At 44.5% G+C, this 26,253-nt stretch overlaps 3 protein-coding genes across 14 annotated transcripts in view; 1 reads left to right on the forward strand and 2 right to left on the reverse strand.

The window, feature by feature from the left end:
• The window catches only part of LOC125702346 (SAP30 binding protein), a 28,902-nt gene extending 27,905 nt beyond the window's left edge, over window positions 1–997 (reverse strand). The window contains exons 1-2 of the mRNA XM_048965497.1: window positions 819–997; window positions 564–673 (exon numbers count right to left, since the gene is read on the reverse strand). Coding sequence (XP_048821454.1) covers window positions 564–673; window positions 819–933 — 225 coding nt within the window. The 5' untranslated portion in view covers window positions 934–997. The remainder of the gene's footprint in view (window positions 1–563; window positions 674–818) is intronic.
• Window positions 998–1,006: 9 nt separating this feature from the next.
• The window catches only part of RECQL5 (RecQ like helicase 5), a 36,341-nt gene continuing 11,094 nt past the window's right edge, over window positions 1,007–26,253 (forward strand). For 4 of the 6 annotated variants that reach the window (XM_048965486.1, XM_048965488.1, XM_048965489.1 and 1 more), the window contains exons 1-8: window positions 1,007–1,122; window positions 1,525–1,655; window positions 2,787–2,908; window positions 4,275–4,793; window positions 5,502–5,607; window positions 6,040–6,151; window positions 7,770–7,932; window positions 8,235–8,317. In XM_048965486.1, coding sequence (XP_048821443.1) covers window positions 1,535–1,655; window positions 2,787–2,908; window positions 4,275–4,793; window positions 5,502–5,607; window positions 6,040–6,151; window positions 7,770–7,932; window positions 8,235–8,317 — 1,226 coding nt within the window. In that variant the 5' untranslated portion in view covers window positions 1,007–1,122; window positions 1,525–1,534. Of the gene's footprint in view, window positions 1,123–1,219; window positions 1,273–1,524; window positions 1,656–2,786; window positions 2,909–4,274; window positions 4,794–5,501; window positions 5,608–6,039; window positions 6,152–7,769; window positions 7,933–8,234; window positions 8,318–9,745; window positions 9,858–26,253 lie in introns of those variants that run through there. The other 2 variants (XM_048965491.1, XM_048965487.1) reach the window with 2 other exon arrangements.
• SMIM5 (small integral membrane protein 5) lies at window positions 9,310–24,976 on the reverse strand. 7 transcript variants are annotated; one of them, XM_048965503.1, is made up of 5 exons: window positions 24,645–24,976; window positions 18,518–18,718; window positions 16,971–17,124; window positions 11,386–15,078; window positions 9,310–10,111 (listed from the first exon to the last, which is right to left on the reverse strand). In XM_048965503.1, exons 3-4 carry the CDS (start codon window positions 17,095–17,097, stop codon window positions 14,957–14,959), a joined length of 249 nt encoding a protein of 82 aa, XP_048821460.1. In that variant the 5' UTR covers window positions 17,098–17,124; window positions 18,518–18,718; window positions 24,645–24,976; the 3' UTR covers window positions 9,310–10,111; window positions 11,386–14,956. The 7 variants fall into 7 exon arrangements, with proteins under 7 accessions (XP_048821460.1, XP_048821462.1, XP_048821455.1 ...); XM_048965505.1 differs by having other exon boundaries at window positions 14,753–15,078; window positions 18,575–18,718; window positions 24,645–24,969; XM_048965498.1 differs by having other exon boundaries at window positions 18,575–18,718; window positions 24,645–24,969.

The following is a 26,253-nucleotide window of genomic DNA, read 5'->3' on the forward strand; positions in this document are numbered from 1 at the left end:
GCAGTAAAGTACGTGCCCTATCTTAAAGTGTATCAATTGTTTTTGTATTTATGTGGTATTATATACATGCCATGCACCTATGACAAACAAAAGCCACTCAAGTCTAGACAAGACACTGCTACATCAAGTTAACTTGATGCAGTAAGTTGAGTTACACACAGAAGAATAATTGAAGACATGACAGAACTTCATTCTTTTCAATTTTCCAGCTGACAACGCAACAGCATTTTTCTCCCTTAGCATTCTCATACATGCTAACAATGCTTAAGGAATAGTGTACATTCACAGTGACAGTTTCTTCCCCATAGAAGAGTCAAACAGCATCAACAGAGTTAGTAACAAGCAGCAAGATCTGCGCCAAACTGCCATTGGGCTCCAAGGCAAGTGCCTTCTATTTGAAAATAAAGTGAATTACAGTACTTGGGAAGTGCTGAAACCTGCATCAGGTGGCAGTGCCATCAGGTTCCAGCTCAGGGTGCCATTCAGGGGCTCTCCCAGGAGCAAAAGGCATTGCAACGCATGGCTGCGAGCAAGACGAGCCCCAGGAACAGCGAGATACTTACTGACTGCCTGCTGTTCTCGTCGTCCTCCTCTTCATAGCCCTCCTCATCCCCATCCAGGCGGCTGAAATCATCTTCTCCGTACCCAACCGAGACGAGCCCTCCTTTCTCTCCTAAAGCAAAAGAGGAGAAAAACAGAAGGCAAACAATGAGAAAGGAGAGACGAGAACGAGAGGGGCCTTCCCTTCTCTGATAGGAAGGCGGCGGGATGGCTCCAGGTCAACCCGCTGCTTTCCCCAGGCCCCTCCCCGCCCTCACCCGTAGCCGTTCCCCCATCGCTTCCCGCCGTCCCGGTCTCGCTATCCGATTCCGGGTCTGAATCCTCGGCATAAACCGCCAAAGAGGACAGGACGCTGCGCTTCGCCGCCGCCATCTTCTGCCTCAGGCGGGCGTGCTTCCGTCGCGCAGAAATGACGTCAGAGCGGTCGCCATAGTAACGCCGCCCTCCTCCTTCCGTTTTAAATGCGCGCTGATCGACAGGGGAAATGTCGATGCTAGCACGCTGTGAGGGGGGCAAAACTCTCGGTGAAGACGTTATGTAGGATGAAAAGAAACGTCAAAGGTGAGACGGGTAATTTTTTTGGGGGGGTTGCTTTGCTTTTTAAATTTTAAGATGGGGGTTGGCCCTTTAAGAGCGGCTTCTGATGTCATCACCCGGCGCCACAACGGCGCACGGCTGGACCCCGAGGAAGCGCAGAGAGCGGGGGTCGGGGTACGGAGGGGTTCGGTTGGGGAAGAGGCGGAAGGATACGGCCCGTGGGTGCGTTGAGGGGGAGCTGTGAGGGGCTGGCGACGGGAAGGTGCTCCGAGACCCCCAGCTGACCCGGCCTCATGGAGATCCCACAAGGAATGAGGCTGAGGGGCAGTGAGGGGGCAGCTCCCACCAATGGCAGATCTGTCAGGGGAGTAGGGTGGGGGGCTCGCCTCAGAAGGGGAGACTCAGTATCAGTTCTTCCATCCACAGCTTCTCCGAGATGAGCAGCACGGCAGCTCCAGGCCTGCAGGGCAGGGTCCGGAAAACGCTGGGAAAGGTCTTTGGGTTTGAATCGTTCAAGACTTCCCTGCAGGAAAGTGCAACCATGGCTGTGGTGAGAGGTGAGGCTCAGCATCTGAAAGCTCTGCAGCAGTTGGCTCTGAGGAGACACTGCCTGCTCCACGAAGGACCACCAGCCCTCTGAGCTCTCCTCAGCCTCCTCTGCTCAGAGGTCACATTAGTGTCATAGGAGTGCAAGCATATGTTGCAAACAAAGTTTTCTGAGCATGGCTTCTGAGTGTGGCTCTACCTGTTCTCCCATATTTTTATTTTGTAAGAACCCTGTTGCATTGACCAGGAATAGCATTCAATTGTAGGGTTTCCAGTATCTCCATTAGAGGCATCTGGTAGCATGCTTGTGGTCAGATGAGGTTGAAACTATCCACATTTGCAGTTAACCTCTATTCTCTGAATGATGTAGATGCTATTGGAAACACACAGCTGTGCTGAAGTTAGCTTGTCCACCACTGTTGGTTGGACGGGCAGCTCACACACTCACAGACACACATGCACACACTGCTGACCATCTGCTCTCCTTGCAGGTCTCATAATGCAAATCAAAACAGTGTAAAATTCAATAAACATCAGCATGCAGGATGTGGTTACAGTTTTCATCTGTCACCTGCAGATGTGCTACTGATAATAGATTGGCTGAAAGTAGTGTTCTGTCAGCTGGCTGTTCTTCCGTGTTAAAACTGTATGTGTTGGCATCTTCCTGACTTGAAGTGGTTACTCCTTAGCATGGGGACAGTTACTAACTGAATGTTATCTGCGTGGTTGAGATTTACTTTTTGGGATAAGCTTTGGGAGGGTGTGATAAAGATCTGTCATGGGACTGGTTGTTTGGTAACTGGAGGTTTGTAAGATGAGTGAAAGCAGCTAATCTGTAAGAGAATCAGCATTAATCTGGATTAGCTGTTTAACTTCTTGTGCACCTTCCAGTATTTGTGAAAGGCTGTTCCTTAATGTTCACAAAGTAATCAGAGATTCTTTGAAGGAAAGCAATGCAGGTATACAAATAATTATGCTTTTAGAACCTGAAATGAAGTGTCTTTTGTTGGTATGCTATGTGGTATGTGCACAGATTTGCTGTTTCTCACAGATTACGTGCCTTTGTGCCCATCCTTCCAGACAGAGCCCTGGGAACTCGCCATCACTCAATAGCCTTGAGCTTTGTTCTGTTGTCTTTGCAGGCGAGAAGGATGTCTTTGTATGTATGCCCACAGGGGCAGGGAAATCCTTGTGCTACCAGCTTCCTGCAGTTCTGGCAGTGGGCATCACCATTGTCATTTCACCTCTGATTGCACTGATTCAGGTAACTGTCTCCTGTTAGCTGTGGAAAAGCAGTCAGTGAAGGGGGTCGGGAGACTCTTGAGGCACAGCTGTCTCTCTCTTTCTGTCCACAAGGCTTTGCTGTTACCCTGCTTCTGCATTCTTGTCTTGATGTCTTGGCATGCTTTCTTTAGCCTGGTGACAGGTGAAGAGGCTGCAGATTAACTGCCTAACAGGATGGCTCTGGTTTGATATATGTAGCTCTGTAAAAGAGGGCATTTCTTCCTTGACTGTAGCCTGCTGAATTGTATAACTGATTCTTTTTCCATTTTCAGCAGCTGTCTTTTATCTCCATTGTGCTGTACAGAAGCAGCAAAGTAGAGTACCCCAACAGTACCAACTCTTTACTCAGAAGAAAACTTCCATTTTACCTATAGGGTTACAACTCTAGGAATGATGAAATTGCTTTTGAAGGCATAAATTTTTTTGCATCTTTTGTTGTGCTCTGTCTTTGTGTCATGGAGAGAAGCTGGTTTAGCAGAGCTCCTCCTTGAACACTGTCACTGATACGACCTTTTGTTTGTGTATTTTGTCTTTTCTACCGTTTTCATCCCCTAATGCTTCCCTATAAGAGCAGCTGTAGCACTAACAATGTGCAATAGCTGGTGTTGTAGCCTGTAGTGAACATCAAGAATTAAGAACTGGTTTGAAACTGACACCAGAATGATACGATGAGGCCTTAATCTTTCAGGATTACTCGTATCTTTTGAAATGTTCTGTGCTGGTCAAGCACAAGTGAATGGAATCAGTGTCAAGATAGGGTGAATTGTACATCCCATGTTCATCTAGATGTACCTGAATGTGATGCTGTTTCCCTCCTGATTTTCAAGACATGATTCTTGTTCACACTCCCTTCTGTTACAGTGGTGATTCACACTGGCCTTTGTGTTTCATCATATCTCAGCCAGCTTTACAAAGTCCTTTGGTTGTTTTGGAATGAAATGTGCTCTGTTTTTGTATAGCAGTTTTATTCATTTTCCATCCATGACAACTCGGTAGGGTAAATTTTGAGGCATTGGTGCTCATTTCATCTCGCTGTGGCTATGACTAAGTATTCTGCATAGCTCTGTGCTGATACTCCTTAGTAGCAAAGTGACCATTTAGAGTGAATGGAAGCTGAAAAAAGGAGTTGGTTGTTAAGAGCCAAACAGATATATTGACTGCTGAAGATAAAGGCATCTGGAGTGAAGTGGTAAACAGCTGCACTGTAACTGGGTGTTATCCTGAGGCTTGGTCCTGGAGGTAAAAGTTGGGGCCTCACAAATCTTGCCTGTAGACTTCCATAGAGATGGAGGCTTTCTTTAATGCTATGTCCTTCTCATTTTATTTTCATTATATGTTCACTCCAGGACCAAGTGGACCATTTGCTGGCACTGAAGATCAAAGCCTGCTCTCTGAACTCCAAGCTTTCTGCCCAGGAAAAGAAGACCATCCTGGCTGACTTAGCAAGCGAGAAGCCTCAGATAAAGCTCCTGTACATCACCCCAGAGATGGCAGCTGCCTCATCCTTCCAGCCTACACTCAACTCCCTCGTGTCTCGAAATCTCCTGTCCTACCTGGTAATTGATGAAGCTCATTGTGTCTCCCAGTGGGGACACGATTTCCGACCGGATTACCTGCGGCTGGGCACCTTGCGATCTCGCATCCCCAATACACCATGTGTTGCTTTGACTGCCACTGCTACCAAGCAAGTCCAGGAGGATATTGTGACAGCACTCAAGCTAAAGCAGCCACTTGCCACCTTTAAGACTCCTTGCTTCAGATCTAACTTGTTCTACGATGTGCAATTCAAAGAGCTCTTGACTGATCCTTATGCCAACTTGAAGGATTTCTGTCTGAAGGCACTGGAAGTGAAGAACACCACTGGGGTAGGTTTTTCATTTCAGGACGATGGTTAAGCTGCACAAAATCTTCCTTAGTGGTCAATGATTGGTCATTGAAATGGCCCTGACAAGTCTGTGGTAGGAAAGGAGGAAGGAACACCTGGAAGGAAGGTGCTTGTTTGTTTTTTAGTTCTTCTAAAACAAGTAGAATATGGAACTGCATTTTTTTCAAATGCAGATGTCTTCAGGAAGGGGTTGATTTAAAAGAAAATGTCTTAGGAGTACGCAAATAGTAGTTCTGTCTTTGTTTTTTCATGTCCCAGGCAGTCAGTGTATGATAGTGTTCTGCCCTTTCAGTGTCAGTGATGAAATGCAACAAGGACAAACAGCTTGGAGCGTCGTGTTGAATTTCTTGCTCTAACACCAAAAATTCCCAAAATAACTTGGCAGATAAGTCAATCTCTGCACCTGAATTTATTATAGTGTGGAAGGTTACTGCTTCTTGCTTTGTCTTCTTTGAGAGAGGCTGGGGGACCGTGTTTGTTCAGCATTTTTAGTCCTTGTAGGACTTGTAAAGAGGCTGTCCTTAAATCTGATTTACTTCTGTGCCAAGACAATGTATTTAAGTTGCTGTGGAATCAGCTTGGAGATGAGATGAGCCTTAGACATCCCTCCATTTCCTCCTTATTGATAACTGCAGCTTTGTTGATTGACTTCAGCCAGCATCACAGACTTTCTCTCCTGTGTGCCCAGGTGTACTCTGGCTGTGGCATTGTGTACTGCAGGATGAGGGATGTGTGTGACCAGCTGGCTATTGAATTGAGCTACCGAGGAGTGAAAGCCAAAGCATATCATGCAGGTACTGAAATCTGCATCTCTCAGCAGCTGGTAGAACTGAACTGTACCACCTTTAAGGCCTAGATGGGATTACCTAAAAATTAGCTTTCTTGGCATGGTCTGCAATACATCAAATCTTCGAGGTAAATATGGGTAACAGAGCAGAACAGCATTCTCTCCACTTCAGAGCTGTTAGTTTTGTTGGATCTTGCATGGCCTAAATATAACTGCACTCCTCCCAGGAATGTTCCAGATTTTTCTCTTTGGAACAGAAACAGCTGCTGCTGACTTCTGCTTGATCCCCAGCCAGCTTAAACATGGACAGAGAGGAGTGTGTACATCGGTTTGTTTTTAGTTGAGGGGGTTGCAATGGGGGAATGTGAGGAGGGGGCACAAAATAGTTCTTCTCTTTTTTTGTTTTATTTTGTTTCTTTTCATCTTCTTCCATTTCCAGGGCTCAAGGCAGCTGACAGGACTTCAGTTCAGAATGAATGGATGGAGGAGAAGATCCCAGTTATTGTTGCAACCATCAGTTTTGGAATGGGAGTAGACAAAGCAAATGTCAGGTTTGTGAAGCTGAGTGTTGTGCTCCACCAGAGGCTGAAACCTGAGCAGCAGGAAGGGCAAACTTCAGTGTCTATTACCTGGTACACCTGACTCAAACACTTGATGAAGGCTTGCTGAAACTCATAAAAATATATCTGGAAGTTTTCTTAGAAGCCATGCAACAACGTATGTGGAGCTGATCTTTACACAAAATCCATGAAAAGCAATTACTCTGAATGCTGTAGGAGGGTGACAAGACATCACTGAGGCTATCACTATTCACAACTGTGCCATTAAACTGTGCCTTGTTAAATAATTATGCCATCCTCCATGCTGACAGACAGGGTTCTGTAGCAATATCAGACTTCTTACTGCTTGTTGCGTGTAACATGCAACTAATTTCTGAAAAGAGCAATTAGAAGTCTCTAACAGAGTAGCATGAATTAATGACCTGCTGAAATTAGTCTCTCCCCTGTTCATTGCAATGGCCAATAAACCAGCAAAAAATATCTGAAATGCATAGGGCTGATGGAGGGTAAAATATAGCTGAAACCTGCTTTTGTAGTACAGTTGATGTCCAAGAAATTAAGTGAAAATTACTCCTTATAAGTTGTTTTTCAATAAGTTAAGGATATTATACCCTAGCCCAGGTGCGAGGCCCTGCTGCTTAGTCTTCAGTTTTTGTTGGCAGAGTCCTGAGTATTCATGTGTATTCTATCAAGTAAGATCAAGTCAGACAAGTTCTGGAGGTGACCCTTTGTATCAAAAGGAAAAACAGAGGTGTTGTCTCTCTTTCTGAAGGAAATTTTTTCTTCACTGCTGGTTCATTTTTAGTTAAGATTATTCATACCTGGTCTGCTCCTGAAGCATTTGTGTTTGGAGCAACTTTTAGCTTTTAGTCTTTTATCACACCAGTGTACATCTTTCCTGCCTCTGGGCAGAGCTTTAAAAGGACTTGTTTTGAGGCAGACTGGTATCTAAAATACTGGCAGCATTACTGTATGGTAAAATGCTCAGACCTCTCAGGGCTGAACACAGGTATGAACTGAGTTTCTGAATATTCAAACACAAGCAGATTTAAAGCAGTCTGTGGCAGTGCATTTAAAAACATTCATTCAGAGATTACTCACAGTTTAGCAGCAGTTCGTAGTCATGTTTGTTGTCTTGGGAAAGGTGCCTTTGTCTACAAGTAAGTTTGGTGAGGTAGAGTTTTCCTCACAGACTTGACATTGAAATGTATTTTTAAAATCAAGTATTTCAAATAAATAGGGCTTTTTAAAATCCCCTGCTTTGTGGTAAAATATTCCAGACTCCTTAAATCAGTGTCCTTATTCTTGCTCTTCACAGCTGTGCAGTTATGTTTGGATATTTGTGTGCCCTTTTGCTTTCATCCATTTTGTGTGGCATCCTGCTCACTTGTTCACATGCATTGGCTTACATAGTTCTGCTGCTTTCCTTGTGTCTTATGTTAAGACTTGTAACTCTATGTGCAGAATCCCTTGTTCTGCCAAGTTCTCTGTCTTTTATGCTTTTGCTGCCTTATTATTTACTCTTGTTAATATCCACGAACACATTTGTGTGTGTGCCCTGAGTTGAGAAAGCTGCAGCCTTGTGTTTCCACTGTCTTATCACTTGCAGGTTTGTTGCTCATTGGAACATTGCCAAGTCAATGGCAGGATATTACCAAGAGTCTGGCAGAGCTGGGAGAGATGGGAAGCCCTCCTGCTGCCGCCTCTATTACTCCAGGAACGACCGGGATCAAGTTAGCTTCCTGATCAAGAAGGAGCTCTCTAAAATCCAGGTAAGTTTGGCAGAACAAGCATCCACCTGATCCACCTAAATACACAAAGATGAAATGAGTTTTATTCTGGAGCTGTAAGAGCAGGTTTTGAGTATGCAGCTGTCTGTAACCTAATTTCAAGGGAGAGCAGAGAGGTGAGGGCTCCAGGCCCAGCTCAAGCCCTAGAGAGGCATGGTTGAGCAGAAACAGGATGGTGCCTGTACCAGTTTGCCACATTGCTCAGGAGGAATGGAATTGCTTATCACTAGGGTTAGTTGACCTGTTTGTATTTGAATTGAAAACTTGTCCCTCTCTACTTTCAGGAAAAAAAAGGCACCTTAAAAGAATCTGACAAGGCTGCGATGACAGCCTTTGATGCTATTGTAAGCTTCTGTGAGGAGCTGGGGTGAGTATGCTTCTTCCAAGCAATGTTTAATATTGTGGAAACCATGTCCTACCTTTTTGAGGCACTGTTATGGCAGAGATCTTTCTGCAAATGCATGTCCAGGAAAAAGAAAATAGTGACTGATTCAACTGATATTTTCTGTCCAGTTTGAGGAAGGCATCCCTCAGACATCTGTCACTCATTCTCACCTCTGAGTTAACTGAGATGTTGGTTAATGGAGAAGTATGATTTCTCATTATATGAATTTTAATGTTTTGTCTGTGATAAGATGACTTGGTTCCAGTTGTTTTGACTCTCTTCTCCCTCAGCTATCATTTCTCTTTTAAGATAATTAAGCAGCCTTATCCAGGACAGGATAGAACCACTTAACTTTAAAACCTCAGGAGCTCCACTCTACAAAGAATGAGGGAGGTCTCCTTGATTTTCATCAAGCTTAGAAAGACCTGGTGGTGCTTAGATCTTTTCAGAAACAGGCCTAAATTATGGATGTGCCCCATCTAAATGCAGACTAGCAACCACAACATATATTGTTCAGGTTTAGTTCATGCTTTGTAAGCTGTAATTGTACTAATTACTATACTGGATAAAACACTGAAGCTATAATTTTCCCAGTACAAGAGCAGTATGTATTCACTAACTGAAAGTGACCAGCATGTGTCCTGCTTTCAAGTTCGTGTTCTGTTTCATTCTTCACACTTGTATGTAGGACAAGGTTTTTCAAGTGATATGTGCTTTTCTGATGCTTTGGTGAGAATAGAGAGAAAACATTCTCCTTTGCTTAGGTGAATAACAATAGAAACAATTTCACTGGCTACGTAAGAGATTTATGTAAGGAAAGCCCACTAACCTAATTAGAAATCATGTCTCTCCTTTTTTTAAGTTTTTGTTTTGTTACTCCCTCCCCAAGATTAAAACATGTGCATTCCAAGGTCACCCATTGCAGCACCATTGCCTGGCTTCTCTGCTTGCAGCTGGACAAGAAAGTAAGATGCTCTTTGAAGAAATACTACATCCCATTTCTTTTTTACACTTTGAATTAGTACAATTCTGTTCAGTATCCAAACAGCAAAAGTAAAGCTGAAATTCTGACCTTGCAAGATTTAAAATAAGCACACATGCAGACATTTGTATTCTGGCAGGCAAATTTTTGCAGTGTATTTAGGCTTTTGTTTGAGTATGACAGGAGAACAACTGTTTAAACTGCTTTTAGAGAATTGATTCAGACAAAGCTGTAGTCAGTTTCCTAATGCCCATTTGCAGAATAGAAGAAACAAACAGGTCATTGCAGTAGTGGAAGAGATCTTCTTGGTTTCCAGGTAGTTGCTGACCACTCTGCAAGTCTATCCTGTGGTTTTGCTTGAAAGACAAAAATCAGGCAGAGACGTAATTAACAAAATGCCAAAGTCCTCATTTGCTTCCTGAATACAGATTGCCTGCTGTGGAGTTTGCTCTGGACTTGCAGAACAATGTGCTGGGAAAGCTGTATGGGGAAAAATAACCACCTGAGGACAGAAGATGAGAGCACCATATTGCAGCTGGGCTGATTCCTGCTTAAATGCAGAGCTCCAAGTACTGCTCCTCAGTTTCACTATTCATGCCCTAGTCCGTTTGTGTCTTGGCGATGAGCAGCACCCATAGGTGGCTGCAATTAATAAGAAAGCAACAATAACAAGGCAGAAGATGCCAATCACCACTAGCCCTGCAAGAGCCCAGTCACTCGTTTCAATCCGACTCCTGAGGTCTTCCAGAGCTGAGGATTTCTCTTGTACTGGTGACATGGTGCCTTCCACCCTGCTGGAGTTAGACAAGAGCTGTATCAGATATTCATGTATCCCCTCTGTGCTCTAAACCACTGCAGGCACACATGTTCTGTGTGCTGGTAAGCGTCCCTTATCTGAAAAGTAGAGTCATAGCAGAATCTGGAGCATAAACCAGAAACAGCATAACCAAGGCCACTTCAGCAGTCAGCTCTTCAGAAAAGTAGAGGGGAAATCTGGCTGCACAACGTTTTGGCAGTTGAGACTTACTTTCATCATAGCCTATCAATATTTTTAATATAGCATCTCTCCCAGCATGTTGCATATGAATCCTTCAGCTGTACAGCCCATACATAAAGACAGGCATCCAGTGGGAAGCCTTTATTGATTCCAGTGGAAAGAGAGATCTCTAAAAATGAGAGTAGAGCACTTAAGCACTGAGAACACACTGGAGGAAAAAAAACCACTTATTTAAGAACAAACAAAACCAACCAAATGCACACCAACAGCAAGTATAGAACGTAACATAGAGCTTGTCATGTCCATACAATTTAGAACAGTCACTTGCATGAGAAATGCCTCCTGTTAATGGTTTTAATGTTGAGCCACAAGCTGTGAGTTACTCTGCAATAGAAGTATAAGTTTTCTGCCTACTCAGTACTTAGATTCAGCAGTAATTTAAAGTGGAATCTCAGTGGGCTGTACACACTTGCTCTATCAGTGATACTTAGCATTATGACTTCACTATCAGCTGTTTTAAGGAAAGATATATCATCTGTTGTAGAGTATCTTGTGGCTTTACTAAAGCTTCATTACTAGATGCTTCTCAAGGGAAAGGAAGAATAGATTATTTCTCACATTTTCTCTCAAAAGTGACTGCAGACCCAATGCAGGAAGAGATCTTTATTTCCAAGTATTTGCCTGACTTGTTGCCTCTTACATCTGCACCCTAAATACTTAATGCAAATTATGTAAAGTGTTTTCAGCCTCAGCAAGTTACAGTTGACTAGGAGCACCAGCTCACACTTCAATTTTCTGACACTTTTATTACTTTTTAAGCATCCAAAGTATCGAAGTATACATTTTCCATTTTGGAATTATGTCAGATCACCAAAGGTACAAAGGATACGGACACTGCTCTCAACAGCTTCCTTCTGCTTTAAAGAAAAGGTAGTCTAGATACAAGCTCTGCTGACTTAACAACAGAAAACACGTATGACCTTAGAAAGTTCCTGTCTCTTTTGATAAATTAATCTTCTAAAATAGGACACTTTGAAATTGAATACAGATTGTATTCAATTTTATAAATACCTGAAGCTGTTGAGTTTGCAGCAGGCAGTTCTTCCGGTGCCTCTTCTTAACCTAGCAAAGATCCCTTTGCTACACCTGGATAGCTGTAGAATTAGCATGCCTATTAGCATGCAGTACAAATTACCTATTTGTACTGCAGTAAATGATTAACAGCTGGCTATCTTGCAAAGGTGTGGCTAATCTAGTCAAAGGCTTTGAGCCCAGTTAGAAAGACTCAGTTCACACATCATTAATTTCTTCCTCTCCATGCCTTTATCCACTCATGCACCTATTTGAGACTTTTTAGAGTGTTTTTGTGTTCTCTATCTTAGGAAGGTTGCAATGGGGAGAAGAGGAAGTTCTTTTTTGGGTCTTGACTGTATCTGTTACAAGTCCTGCTAGGAGGCTGCTATGTGTAAAGTGAACTCTGAACAACTCTGTCCTCTAGTCCAAACATCATCATGACAGATTAGATGGTTGAAGCCATAGAACCTTGTACTGCTGTTAGCTGCAACATAAACTCTCCCTGTTGCTTTCTTAACTGAAGAATAACAAAGGGAAAGTAATAAAGAGAAGTGAGAGAGGAGAAGGAGGATATGAGTGGAAGGAAATTTGTTTTTCACGAGCCAAGTCAGTCTCTTTGGAGTCTAACAGGTGACATTATGGAACAGAAGCCTTTCCATTAAGTGGTTCAGCTGCTTCTTCTGAAGAGGCTGTGATCTGCTTTGTGTTTCTCAGGGAAAGGAGCTATGTATCATCATGACTGAAGTAACTGTTTCCCCTTGTAGTTTCTTCTAGGCAAACTCAAACTGCTGCATTTGAAACAGTTTTTCAGTAGTCTGCCTTCCTCTGTGCTTTTTGAGACAGAGGATCCATGCTCACTAATGCTCAGAGCATTCCAGATCCCTTTATGTGAATAAAGGATGAAACCAAACAACAAAAAAACACATCAGGTGCAGGCAGGTTTGCAGAAGTTGGCCTACAGCCCCTTTTCTCCTTGGCGGTTTCTCCAGAAGCCAGATGCATTCTTTACAAAGTTGCTTAATTTTTTTCCCTTTTTTTTCTCTCTCTCTCTTCCCTCCCCCCCCAACAGCACTGTATCTATTCTCTGCTTCTAATTCATGAACTTACAGTGGGAGAAATAGGGAAGGAGCCGTTTCCCTATCCCCTGCCTTGTGTCTGTCAGTGATGTAGGTTGTAACACAACCGGGAAATGTATCTGTGGTTTTCCTTTTGCAATAATGCCTGGCAGCTCATTCCCATTGACAGCCACCTGTCAGAGCTGTTGGTATGTTTCCAGCCTGCTGAGCTTCCTCCTAACTGTTAGTACAGCCTGGTTCCATGCTGCTGAAACATTTCTCAATGGGATTCTGTTAACTGCTGTAGCTGGCACTGTCTAGCACAGGCTAGGAAAGAAAGTAAGCTCTGTTCTTTCGCAGGTCTCGTGATTTAACTTAGAAACTGAAATGTCTGTTGAGGCTGTCTCCTGCAGAAGAGAGGTTCTGAGACTTCTGTGTCACCTTGGTTGTCACTTGTTTGTAAATAAATGAGCAAAAACATCTGACAGGTTAATGAGAAGCACCTTGGCATGTTGATCGCAGTAAATTGATGCCGTGCTTGAGCTTACCCTACCCTAGCATATTTGTTGTAAGTGGAAGCTCTGGGATAGCATAATAAAGGCCGCAATTTGTTGGCCTTAATGTGGTTGTGCATGTAGCAGCTTATACTGGTACAGTCCTCATTTGATTGCAGTGATCAAGTTGGGGCTCAGAGGTTTAATTTCTAGGGAATGTCCCCACCTTATCCTGGAAGGTTGTTGGCTTTAGTTAATTTTAAATGCTGTTTTTGTTTTGTTTTTAATTAATTTTCAAGTAACAGTGGTAGTTTGAGGAACTTTGTCATAAATTTTAGACTGTTCTCTGTGTTGTTGGGGGTGGATTTATTCCAATATGCAAGTGGAAAAAATACAAAATACCTACATCTAGGTTATTTTTCTTTTAAAGTGCATTAAGTTCATGAGAAGCTGCAGATGTAATGAGCATTCTAGTAATTTGGGCACAGGCATCAGACAGAAGAGGTCTCTTTACAAAGTTTCTGTTTTGTTGTCCCTTCTGAAGCATGAAAATACTTAAAATCCCACTGTTAAAAACTTGATTCCTTTCTCTCTTGGTTGTGGTATACATATGTGTAATCCCCTTGACTCCTCTGCACTTAGAATGTGGAATACAAGGGGTAGAAGATGACTTATCTATGAGTACTCATCTTTTCATACCTTCTTGTAAAGTGACTTTTCTCACATTTTGGGCTGAAAGAAAGCCCACTGGCTTGCAGAGTTGGATGCAATATGATGATCTTCCATTTGAAGTTACGAAAGTCCTTGTCTGCACCATAGCTTTGCACTTAGAGAAATTCCTTAACGTTCACCGCAGTGTAAACCAAACATACACAGTGGCTGCAACATGGAATAGGGATTTATTTTCACTTGGTAACTTCAGCTGTACAGGCCATTCTTGGCTGTGCTTTGTCACAATGCCAGCTGTCAGCTGCTGCATGTGTATCCTGAAGTGACAATTACCACACTGCGTGTCACTCCTTTGAAATGCCTTTGTGAATGCTAATGAACATACCTTTGGCACATTGTTTATGTCCACTGAAATAAGCTGCACATGGTGCACAGAGTCAGGCACACAGGTCCCTCAAGTAAGGATGAGGGTTTGTTTGTCTCCTGTAACTCCCATGCTATAAGGACCACTCACCTGCAATATGCAGAAGGGCAGAATTCACGAAAGATCTAACTAGCACATGGAAGTTGGGAAGCAGCATGTTTATCAAATTAAACTGTAACATCAGTGAATTTTTCTTGAATGCCTTTATCTTTCTCTTTACAAAGAGAATTGCACGTGATCTGATTTTTTCTTTTTGACAGTTTCACATGGCTGTGACACAAAAGAGGGCAGGGAGTATTTGTAGTCAGGGAGCTGTACATCGAGTCTCAGGTGGCATATTTACATCAGGTCGACAATCTGTTGTTTTCAGCAGTCATCTCAGCTAAAGGTGTCTATTGCACATGGCTTTTGAGAGAGCAGGTTTGGGCTTGATCCAAGATGTACTGAGCATGTCAACATCCCAGCGATGTCAGTGGTTTTGCTAGCACCCAGCATCATCCTTCTGGATTAGCCACTTGTGAAGAGAGTAGGTGCCCCCTATCCACATGGCAACTCTCATATTCTCTGCTTTGGTGTGTGGCTTGATGCTCACAAATGGAACCCTTGGCTAGCCCAGCTGCAGGACTGTTATTGGGTAAGTGTGTCTGTTTTGTCAGAAGCTGGTGTCTATGCACTCCCAGCCCACCCCAAACATGGAGACAGTTATGGTAAAGTTGTGTTACCTTTCTGCTCACATCGTGGAGCCCAGCCGTAGCTGTCACAGAAAGGATGTATTTCATGCTGTGATTTCTGGTCCTCTGAGTCATAATCATTAATATTGTTATTGCCATTTCCAGTGCATTAGTGCAGAGAGTCATTCCCATGGGGCTGAATCACAATGTCCATGCGTGTCCTTGATGATGGGTTATGTCACCTCTTGATGCACTTCATGGATGGGCAGTCGGGCGGATTTGGGCCTTCCTACGTCTGTGGTCAGGACCCTCATTGCAGCTACAGCAGCTGTAACAGCAGCAGCTGCAAGCAATGATCATCAGCACGAGAACAGTTACTGGAAAGAGAAGGAAAAAGGGTATTACTTCATGACATAGGGGGAATCACTGGAGACTAATCCCGTATCTCCTGTAGGCTGTCTGAGCAGCAGGATGAACAGAGTCAAGCTTCTTGGTGATTTTTACCTTATATTCCCAACTCTCTCCTTATAAGTTCCTGCTCTCTTGTATTAGTCATCCATTGAATCTGGGCAAATGTCAATGCATGTCAGGCCTTGGTAGGAGCTATAGGAGTCAATAACTGTGCTAATTGGCCAGCTGGATGACCATCATAAGGTTAAAGGAGCTAGGTACACTAACTTACCCACAGTGTGGACACTGAATTGGGGTTTTCCCCTTTGTCCACCCTAATTGTTTGTATTTTTTGGTAGGCAAGACAATAACAATAAAAATATAGAATGTATTTATTTGTACATCACCATCAGACCAAAAGATAGCTTTCTAGGCTGTGGCCCTAGAGCTCATCCACTGCACACACAAAACTACTGTCATTACTGGGTATTTTGAGCTCTTAAGAGCTGCATACCAAACCATGCAAGAGCAAAGCTTTGTGGTGGATGCCCTGTCCCTGAGGACATTCAAGGTCGGGCTGGACCAGGCTCTGAGAACCCTAATGGAGCTGTAGATGTCCCTGTTCATTGCAGGGGAGTTTGTTCCATCCAAGTCAAACAATTCTATAATTCTGTGATAGCTTTACCTGCCTTATGGGCTGTTGTTTCAGAGATGACATGCAACAACTAAGCAGAGCTATGCACTGGAAAGGACAGAGATCAGATACTCCCCACAGTTATGTCAGAAGCAGCTAGAGAGGGTTTGGCTAATCAAACTGGCAGTTCCGTTTCTGAAGAGTAATGATATTTACCCTTGGACAAGAGTAGATATTTGTGATTGGATTGGCTTTACTCTTTCTTCTGTATTAAGCTTGAGGAAATAAATACTTCAAACACAGGGTTTTGTTTCACAAAGCAGTAGGCTGCCCTATTGTTATTGTACACCAGGATGTAGTGTAGAATAACTCTACATCGGTGTATTAGCAGATTGTTATTCTACACTGATGGTCAGGGTTGGAAGGGATACTTTAGGTTATCCCCAGTAGAGAAAGATGTCGTGTTTAATCCTGCAAAGCCCATAAGGAGCATGTGCACGCCTGCATTCTTTAAAAGTCTGAAGAAGGGCTGCCAGATGTTCTGAGCTGTGGGGAATCAGCTGGCACTGTGAACAAAAAAGATCAGCAGGTGTGTCTGTTTCTGAATTCCAGCCCAGGGAGGAGTGTCCAGGCTGCACACACACCCTTCCTTCCAGCACTGAGGCTGGGAGAGAGCTGTACTCCGAGGAGGTGGGCCTGCCTTCCTTGCTGCTTGTTTTCCCATTGTTTAAACAAATTTTGTCTCCCACGCACAAACAGTCTTGTTTGTTCCTTCCATGCCATCCCCACACAGAGCATCAGGAGAGATTTTGCCATTAAGTGAGAAGAATAAATAGGCTCATCTGCAGCGTACTGGCCTCCACTGAACTAAGCACAGCAATGACACTTAGGGTCTCAGACTCGTGGATTTTTCATGGCAGTGAGGTCCCCTGATGCCATTTGTTATAAGCTATCTCCCACGCATCAAAACACTGCAGCAACTCTGGGTTTGTTAAAATATCACTTCTTAAACTAATGCTAAACTAGAGGAGCCTCGAGGAAAGTTCTGCTGTTGCCTGTGATCCACTGCATGTGTGTAGAGGTACACACAGAATACTAAAAAATGATCTAGCAATTAAATAGAGCCTCAGAAAGCAGCCTGGAAAACAACTCCAACAGTTCTGATCCATCAACAAAGACAGCAGAGCGAGCTGTCCCCATAGAAGAGACACTCTGACCCCCCTCCACCTCTGCCACTAAACTTACCAATAAACAGGAGCACCACACAGAAGGACACGATCTCCACAGGGTCAGCCTTGGGCAGTTTTTGGAGCTTAAGGAGAAGTTTCTCACCAATGGTTTGCATTTCCTTCAGAAAGGCTTCAGAAGACATTCTGGCTCAACCTCTCCAGCCTTTGTGCTGTAGGAAGAAAACAAATAGAAATAAACCTTTTCACTGACTAATGCTAGGGAGCTGCCAGCCTTCTTATAGGGGTGTTGATCACAAGTAAAACAAGTTTATCTGGTCTCAGTCCTCATTCCCAGTAGCTAAGGTGGAGGACTATTAACTATCTGTGCATCCTGGCACTGTTCTCATTTCAGACTCTGGCTTTGAGGGAGATCCTGACAGTTACACTGTTGAGCAAAGGTGAAACGGTGTTTCTTCTAAAAGGACACTGAACTTCAGCAGGCACAAAGTTATTCATGGTTGCTCTTGCCTTCCACTCAGCGAAAACAAGGTTTGCTTTGTAATTACGCTGACTTGTCTTTTCAGAAAGCAATGCATTGCAAGGTATCTTACGATGCTGTACTCCAGTAGTAAGTAGTTTTCAGCTGTGTGCTATGAGGAACACACAGTAGATCCCTAGAAGTCTTCCTGCACTCCAGCTGTAGAAAACCCCTTCAAAATCAAAGGTGTTTGGCACAACAGCACCGTTTGTAATGTTTTGTCACTGTTCAGTAAAACTGGTTGATATGAAGAGCTGAAGCCCATGTTCACTGGGGAGAGCTGGATGCTTTTTAAGTCATTCCAGATGACTGCAAGTTTGGTATGGTAAGTTAAATGCAGCCCTTAGTTCTATTTTAATTTTTAAGCCACAGTCTGTTCTAGTGGAGCAGTATATAAATTGAACAGTGGGTGTCCTGTAAGCTGTAGCTATCTTAGAGGCCTCAGCTTCACCACCAATATTTGCTGTTCTTTTCCCCCTTGAGCAAAATTTTGGGAGGTATTAAAACAAACAAGCTTGCAGGAGAGCTATGGAAGTTAAACATTTTCCTTTAAATGCTGGAATAGCCGAGAGTTTCCCTGAAACAAGTGTTGGGACTTGCAGATTGATTATGGTTCTTATATCAAACAATATCATTACATCAAAATATACTAGCTCGTGTGTATTGTAGCAGTCAGCACTGTTTTATGGCACTTGAACGTTGCAATTTAATTTCCTAGTCTTGTTAATACAACAAAGTCAAAAGACCAGGACAGTACTTCCAGAATAAGGCAGCTACTTCACTGCTGCACATCTGGTTTGGTTACTCAAACAAATGGATCCTTGGAGTTCAGTTTTTCTAAACACTGAGCACAGAGAGACCGTGGCTGTTTCTTTGCATGCTGGGCTTAAATACTTCCAAATAAAATTACATTTTGTGTGTTTACGCAATCCAGAAAGGGTTTTCTTTGTTCTTTTAAATCCGAGCTAGGGAATAAAAATCGGAACCAGCTGGTTTCCAGGGCTTGGGGGTGGATGAAAAATCTACATCTACAGAAAGATCTCTGTGAAGCTTAGCAGAGGGAGGCGTTACTATGGGCTGCTGACCTGGCAGGTCACGATTGGGTCTAGAGCTAAATAGCTCATTCTGGATCATTGCCGTACCCCAAGTGAGCTGCTCCAGAAGTGGTTCCTTTCCCCTTCACGCAGCACTGTGAGATTGTATCAGCAAGTTTCCAGTTTTGCTTCCATTCCAAGAGATGGCAGCAGGGGCAGAGGTGAAGTGATTTGTGTTTTCTGCTCTTGGCTCTAGAAGAAAAACTTTAGAATAAATAAATGTAAGAAGACCGTTATTCCTGGGCCTAACATACTAAAATGTTTGCTCCCTTTGGGGCTGTTCCTGCCTGCCCAGAAGCTCTCCTAGTAAGGAGTGTGCTGTAACCTTTGGTATGGTGCTTTTGGGCTGCAACAGGAATAGCAAATATGAGGACTGGGCTTCTGAAGTTTGGGTATGCAATGGTTATGCAGCATAAAATTGGTCACTAGCACCCTAGAACTCCATGTGGAGTAAGAGTATCTACACCAAAATGACAGGGACCTGTCACCTCTGGTGCTACCTGATCTAGAGCTACGTGAAGGACTTGTTGTAAAACTTGCAAGGAATGTTGTTTGTTTGGTTTGAACTTCTTCGGGGGGATGAAGTTTGAAATCAGTGGCACAGTCTGCACAAGGAAGCAAATGTTTTTCCACTCGACTGCACTGCTGAACTTGTGACTGCGCATTGGTTCCAAGGGCTCTCATAGCTTTGGGATTTCTACTTAAGTGTAGCAAAAGGGTAATTTATTTCTCAGAAAAAATAAGTAAGATAATACTAAAACTCACAAAAAAGGCTAGTTATATCCATGGATTTTTGTGTCTTCCATTCTCCTGCATGTAAAGACTTCAGTCAGGTTTAGCTTTGGTAGAAATCTTTTGTTTCAACTGATTTCAGCACACACGCTTTTACCCTAAAGCTTAGCATGAGGGCAGTGCTGGCTGTGTGATAAACTGTCCCATGCATCTGCCTTGTCCCCCTCATCTACAACACAGCAGTGGTGACACTACTTACAGATTTCAGAGGGGAACTGTAAGAATTAATTCCTTTTTTTTCATGTTTCAAGTAAGCTCAGTTGCCAACAGGTGCAAAGACCAGGTAGTACAGATTTGATGGAAGCAGTAACTGTAGTGATTACTATTGAAATGGGCAAGTCTTGAGAGATTTGAAATCTAAGGTTCTAAGTCTTAATAGTTTACTTTCTAAGCCTGGACTGCTGTCCCATGACAATGATTCTGTGGGGCTTGGAGCAAGCCTGAGTCTCTGCAAATGTTTTTTTAATCTCAATTGGGAATCTCACTTTGCTCATTGCTGTTGCTTAGAAATGCATCCAATGAGGATGGGAGCCCTCCAGAGCAGAGGGAACTCAACTGCTGGGGCAGCAAAGCCACTGCTATGGACGAAATGCTGAGTGACCGGGGAGCAATGCAGTAAAGCCTCATCAGACAACTGTCATGAACTTTTTCTGCCATAACAGTAGCTGTAGATGATACAAAGTGAAGACAGGGAGTTGGATGACAAATTTGCATAGAAGAGGAAGTGAAGGCAGCACTGATGCCTTGTGACTGGCAGTTTGGAAGTTGGTGCTACAGCGCTGTGGTTTCAGCTATTTCCTCTTCTGGCTGTCCATTAAAAAATAGCTCATCTACCCAGTGTTGACAGTGGGACTGGGTCATCCAGCTTCCCTGCCCTCCTCTGTGTTGCAGGGCCTGGTAGAGGAAGGAATAAAACAAACCTTTTAGTTTGGGTTTGGATCTGGGGGGGGGGGGGGGGGGGGGGGGGGGAGGGGGAAATAACGGAGCCAGAACTTGCCGTATGCCTTGGATTGTTAGCTTTGGTTGAAAAGGGGGAGCACAATAATAATGCAGGAGGATGCCTGATGTCTGCAGGTGTGCTGCAAGGATCAGATGAGCATTTAACACCAAGGAAACATGTTCTATGTTTCGGGCACCTGTGGAGTTAGATTCCCAGAAAATGCTGCTGTTTGTTTTTAATGCAGATTCATCTTGCTGATCCTACTGAACAAAGCTGCAAAAATTGCCCTAATAGCCTGAGATTATCTTTCTGAGCTATTTTAATGGACTTAAGCTGTATTGAAGCACTCACAGAAGCTGGTTGCTCTGCTTTTCTGAGATTAAGCCATTAAAAAGCCTCAATTTGGAGGCATTTCAGACAAAAGCTTTGGTCAGGTTTGGTGTTGTGAACTGGCTGTGTGTGTTAGCTTCCAGGCTTCAAGCAAGAAAAAACACTTTGCATCAAAACTTTGTGATCTTAGATCTACTGCAGAGGAGTAAGACACCTTTCTGCTCATAACTGTGGTGGCATTGAGCAGCCTATTTCAGCACAAAGAACGTGAATTTCAGTTTGTGGTTTAGCCCCAGGACTGGAAGTTAGTAAATGCAGGCACTCTTCCGGACTTGCCGTGGATGCTTACTGGTTGTGTGACTTTGGGTAAGTCATCCCATCCCATGCCTTTGTTGCACAATTTCGTTTCTGTGAAGCTGCAGAGCATGTAACCACTATCAGGGGTTGGATTTGCTGTTTTTTGTGTGTCCATGTCTCCAAAACATTCTGAAATATCTAGATGATAAGTCCCTAGTTTTGTTGCAGCTACACAAGGAATTACCTTTGCTTGCGATCTGCCTTGCAGTCATTGAGTCAGGGTGAGAGCAGATGAAAGCATGGCTGTGTAGCTCCTCCTTGCCAGTCCTGCTTCGTAGGGTTTTATTTCTCTTGGCATGACTTCCCAGTCCATTGGTTTTACTGTGCTCTCTGAAAAGCTTTGCTTGTGTGGGTCTGTTGCTACAGTCATACAAAACTGATGAAGAAGCCATGGAGGCTTCAGCTGTGGTGGTGATGCCCTGAAGCCTCCAATGCCTGGAGCAATAATGCAGCAAGGCCTGTGAAGGAGAGTTCAGTATCCTCCCCATAGTACTCACTGAGCATGTCAGACCCTATGAAGTAGCACCTCCCTGATGTGCCTGAGAAGCAGAATGCCAGGGTAACATCCTTCGTGTAGAGTTGTCATTTTTCCAAGGCTCTGGCTGTGAAGAAGCAAATACTTTGTGTTGTTCTTGGACAAGTCCAATAAGCTGGCTGAAACTGGATGAGTGTAGGAATGGGAAGCCTTTGTGGGCTGTGGTAGCTTATTGGGTAGGAAATCCTAGAAGGCAATCCCAGCCTCTCAGTGGAACAGAAGGTGCTGAACAGCTGGAGGAGAGATGCTTTCTGTTCTGCTTTAAAATGACTTCTGACTGTACTTAGCCACTTTCTTAAGAACATGAAGGCTTGGTAAGTTCCTAACCCCACCACCTTTGTTCTTGGTTCCTGAAACATGCTTTTGATTTCATGTGGATAAGGTCTGCAGACTTCCTGTCCTAAAACAGGGTTGGTCTGCTTGGTGCTGTTAAAGTTTAGATGCATTTTGGCAGCACATGTAATGATTCTTGTCTGATTGTTTATTGTTCTAAGTATGTAATGTACTTCTGAGATGAAAAGGGTTATAGAAACGCAGCATTATTATTAGTGCATGGTTTTCTCTCATCATTGTTAGTGCAATGCTGTAGTTGACCAGCCATGTGAATCTTAGCTCTGGTTCACAGGCAAGCCCTTTTTTTTTCCTAAAACAGGAGTGAACAGAGCCAGACAGACCTATAATTCATTCCCAAACAGATGAAAATAGTTTCCAGTATCGAGAGAATTCAGCTTTTTAACAGCACACACCCAAACTGGTAAACTACAGCACCATGTCATGGGAGAAAAGCTTTAACTTTGTCAGTTGGTCAGGAAAAGAAGGCCACACATTCCTTCAGATCAGAAAGCAGCCCTGCCTGAATAGCCATTTGGCTGGGGCACCCTGTCATCTCCACCACCCACTATTTGGAGACTGGTTTTGAGGCAGCAGCGTAAATGTTGCTTTCCTTCCCTCCAACCTAATATTAGACTAATATAAAAAGACTCCAAGTTCCTTGCAATAGCAGTTGGAGGAGGTGAGGTGCCCATCAGGGCACTGTGCTGGCTCTGTGAAGCACCGTGGTTTACTCCAGTCCATCCCACAAGCAAATCCCCATCACCCCACGATGCAGCTCCTCAGTGCCAGTCCCATGTTTAAGAAGTGGGGAAACGAAGGCACAGAGCCATCCAGTGAATGGAAAAGGTCAATTTTAAAAATAAAACAAGAGATCTTTTTATAGGCCGAAGGGTTGCTCGTGCTTGAATCTAACCTGAAAGTCTCATCTAATATTAGCAAAACAATTTCCTAGGGCAGAGGTGACTGGACGGCTATGAATGCCGCTTCACAAATGCACTGAGATCTATGAGCAGTTCGGTGTTTGAGGTATGGCTCTGGCAATGGAAATCCCTTTCCAACCTGCTGTCAGCCACCCTGCTCTGCTCCCAGACAATGGCACACATTGTTGAGCTTTGGGAAATCTGCTTGTCCGCTCCCGGTGTGGCTGCTTGCTGTGTGGGCAGGCTGTGCTGGAGAGCTGCTGCTGCAGCCGGGATCTGCTCGCTCAAATGGTTCTGTTCTGTACCTCCAGAACTGCTTTTGCATTTCACTCGGGGTGAGAGGCCGTGTGCTGTGACAGCTGTAACACAAGCCATGTCCCGCCGCCTTTATCCAGACATGTGTTTCATATTGCTCCCCCCTCCCACATGTACACACTGCTGTGCTGGATGAGCCCCCAGCCAAACCCGTTAAGGTTCTCTTTCACGAGGAGAACTTGGCCTGCTTCCCTCCTTTCCTTCCACTGCCCATCTCTCCTTGCTCCTCCCCCTTCCTTCCCCCCCCCAAACTTTGTTTTTCTCCTGCTGTGAAACCATCTCAGCTGCAACAAACAAGAGACCCTTCATTAGCGGGATGGAAACTTGCCTCCATCCCCTTTGAACCTCAGGCTAAGCTGGAGGCGTGTGGCTCCTAACCACCGGGTCTTCTCACGCAGGCAGCTCCAATTCCGTGTCTTTGTACACAACCTGCCCTCCCTTCATCCTAATGGGAAGGAAAGAAGTGGAAATACCTGCTCCTTAACATTCCTCTATACAGGCACGTGTGAAATGGGGAAGGCATCTTCCTGGCGTTCTGCCCCTGTGCCTGTTGGTTCGCAGCTGGCTGCCCCAGCACCCGCTGGAAGAGGCTCAGCTCAGGTCTTCCAAGCACAGCAATCAGTTTCAGGTGGCACAAAATGGGGTTTATTTGCTCAGCCTCCTGCCAGCCCCTTCCTCCTCCCCAGCAGCAGCCAGGTGGCAGTGCAGGTTATGGGACACCCCTTTGTACAACCACAGCTCACAGTGGTTTCTTTCTGCTTCCTCTCTCACTGCATTCGGACCTGTCAGTACTGTTGTTGTAAACCATATACCATGTATGTGTGTGTATGTGTCCGCTCAGAGCAGTGGCTTCCCATGCTGGTTTGATTGTAAACCACCAGCTGTGTTGGATACACACTGCTTCGAGTTTCTTCTTTTTTCTGAATTCTCTTGTTAGAAGCTGTGTAAAATCTTTCCATTTATTGCTATTGGACACAGATGCTTTCCTTGCACAGTGTGCTAGTTTCCCAAGCTGGGTTTGTTTTCTAAGCTCTCTGTTTGCTTCAGGATTCGGGAGATAAAACTTGGCTCCAGCTGGGAGGAGCTCTGGAGCCACGCTGTGGCTGCACCCCCTGGTTTGACGTGTGCTCCCTGTGCTGGCAGCTGCTCCCCAATGGCACATACACAGAGAAGCAGAGCGGCTCCCTCACCCAGAGTCCTAATGCATCGAATCAGCCCTGCAGAGAATGCCCTGCAGTAGACCTGCTTATCAGCTAAGGTCACATTCCATAGCAGCAACAGAAAACCGAGCGCACAGCCTTTCTAATCAACAAAAAAGTCGCTTACCCTGCTCTGACTGTAGGAGCAATGCAAGGCTGCAGGCTGAATCCTTTTGTTAGCAGTCCGGCTGCAGCGCAGCTTTCTGGAATCCTACTACAAGCTTTCCCCTCACCACCTTCGCAACTGAATGTCCCTTGCAAACAAACTTAAACCAGCGAGCTCTGTTCACAGGCTGGTTTTGCAGCTCACCCTAAAGAGCCCCACCAGCTCCAGCTACTTGCTAACCAGCTGAATGCGAAGGTGCTATGGTTGACCGAACACCAGCAATAGCCTTACCCCAGCCGTGCCACGAGCTCTCCTCCTCTTGTTTTCCTTCTGCCTTCTGAAACTTTCACGTCATCCCTCCCCTCATCCCGGCTCGGCGCTGGCTCTGCTCGCTCAGCACTGACAGCCAGCTGTTGTCTCTGCCTCCGTGTGCCGCCGGCTGTCGCGGAGCAGCACAGTTTTGGGTTACGTGTGTGCCAGGGCGGGCGGCCGTGGGGAGCCCTGCCTGCAGCCCCCGCCTCCAGGGCTCGCTTCTCCACATCCCTTCTGAGTGAGGTTTTCTCTTCTTCTCTTTTTATTGTGGAGTTTTCTGGAGCGGGGCTGGAGCCGATGCTCACCTTGCACAAGTTTGGGGGTGTGTTAAAGCAATTACCTTCGCTCTGCGCTGCTCAGTTTCCTTCCCAGTCCCAGGGGAAGGAGCTTTTCTGAGTGCAAAGTTGCAGTGACAGTGCAGCACAGCATGCTGCTACTGGGAGCAGGACTAGTGCTGAGGGTGAATATGCTTCATGCCCTTGGCCAACTCATTCACTTTCCCAATGCATTGGGCATTTGCTTCTGATGGGCTGGGGACAGCTGATGCCCACTGCCTTGGCTCCGGATTGCTGAAGTTCAGCTGCTGCTATAGAGCTACAGCCTTTCAGATAGGTGCAAAACAGTAATACTCCATCAACCACACCATTTGTCCTTCTTTTTCATAGAATCATAGAATCACTGGTGTTGGAAGGGACCCTTAAAGGTTGTCTGTTCTACCTCCCCTGCAGTGAATTTGGTAGAGCACATTAAATTGTTCAGCTACTGGCATCTGTGTAAATAATTTGGCCTTATGTGATTTTTGTATGTTTCATACTGCTCGCTTTTCTTGGGTTTATTTCAAGACTTGCTGTATTTCTGGGGAGCTCTCAATGGGGCTGTGTACCCTCCTTTGGCTCCTACGAAGGAATGCTTTTTTCCTGACATGTTCTGGCATAGGCAGAGCTGCTTCTTGGATATGTGGCTTTGTGTCTTCTCAGACAGCTCACTCATTTCTACTAATGGTAGCAACAATTGTACTGTTTTACCTGATCTACCAAAGCAAGGAGTACAAAAAGGAGGCATGGTATAGGCATCCATAGAGCTGAGATAGCACTCTCCTGACACATATTGCCACTGACAAAAATACATGAATAAACTTGGTTGTCATTTGCTCTTCATCTTATACTATGACATAAAACCTGGGTAGGATGTCTGAAATAAAATACTGATTTTACATTTCAGAGACCAGTGGTCAGCTCGTATTTACTCCTGTAGAAGGGTAGGGGAGAAAACAACACAGTGTGTATTGGAAAGACTCAATCATTTCAGGACATGTGTAATAATGCAAGCTATCATTCACTGATGTAAATCAGCTCTCCATCTCCTGGGCATTTTTCAGGTGCTCATGAGATGTGGGAAGTTTCCCCACCATGGCAATGTGTAGCCAACTGATTGAGGACCTTGTATTCAGTTACCCATTAACCCAATAGTTCCCCCACCATCCATTTTGGTACCTCTTTTTGGCCTTTTGTGTCCACTTCTGGGACTGCAAGTTCATTCTGCAACTGAATTTCAGTGACTCAACTCATGGCTATCATTGGGTCAGGTG

The sequence above is a fragment of the Lagopus muta genome, chromosome 18 (genome assembly GCF_023343835.1).
Source record: "Lagopus muta isolate bLagMut1 chromosome 18, bLagMut1 primary, whole genome shotgun sequence".
Lineage (NCBI taxonomy): Eukaryota > Metazoa > Chordata > Aves > Galliformes > Phasianidae > Lagopus > Lagopus muta.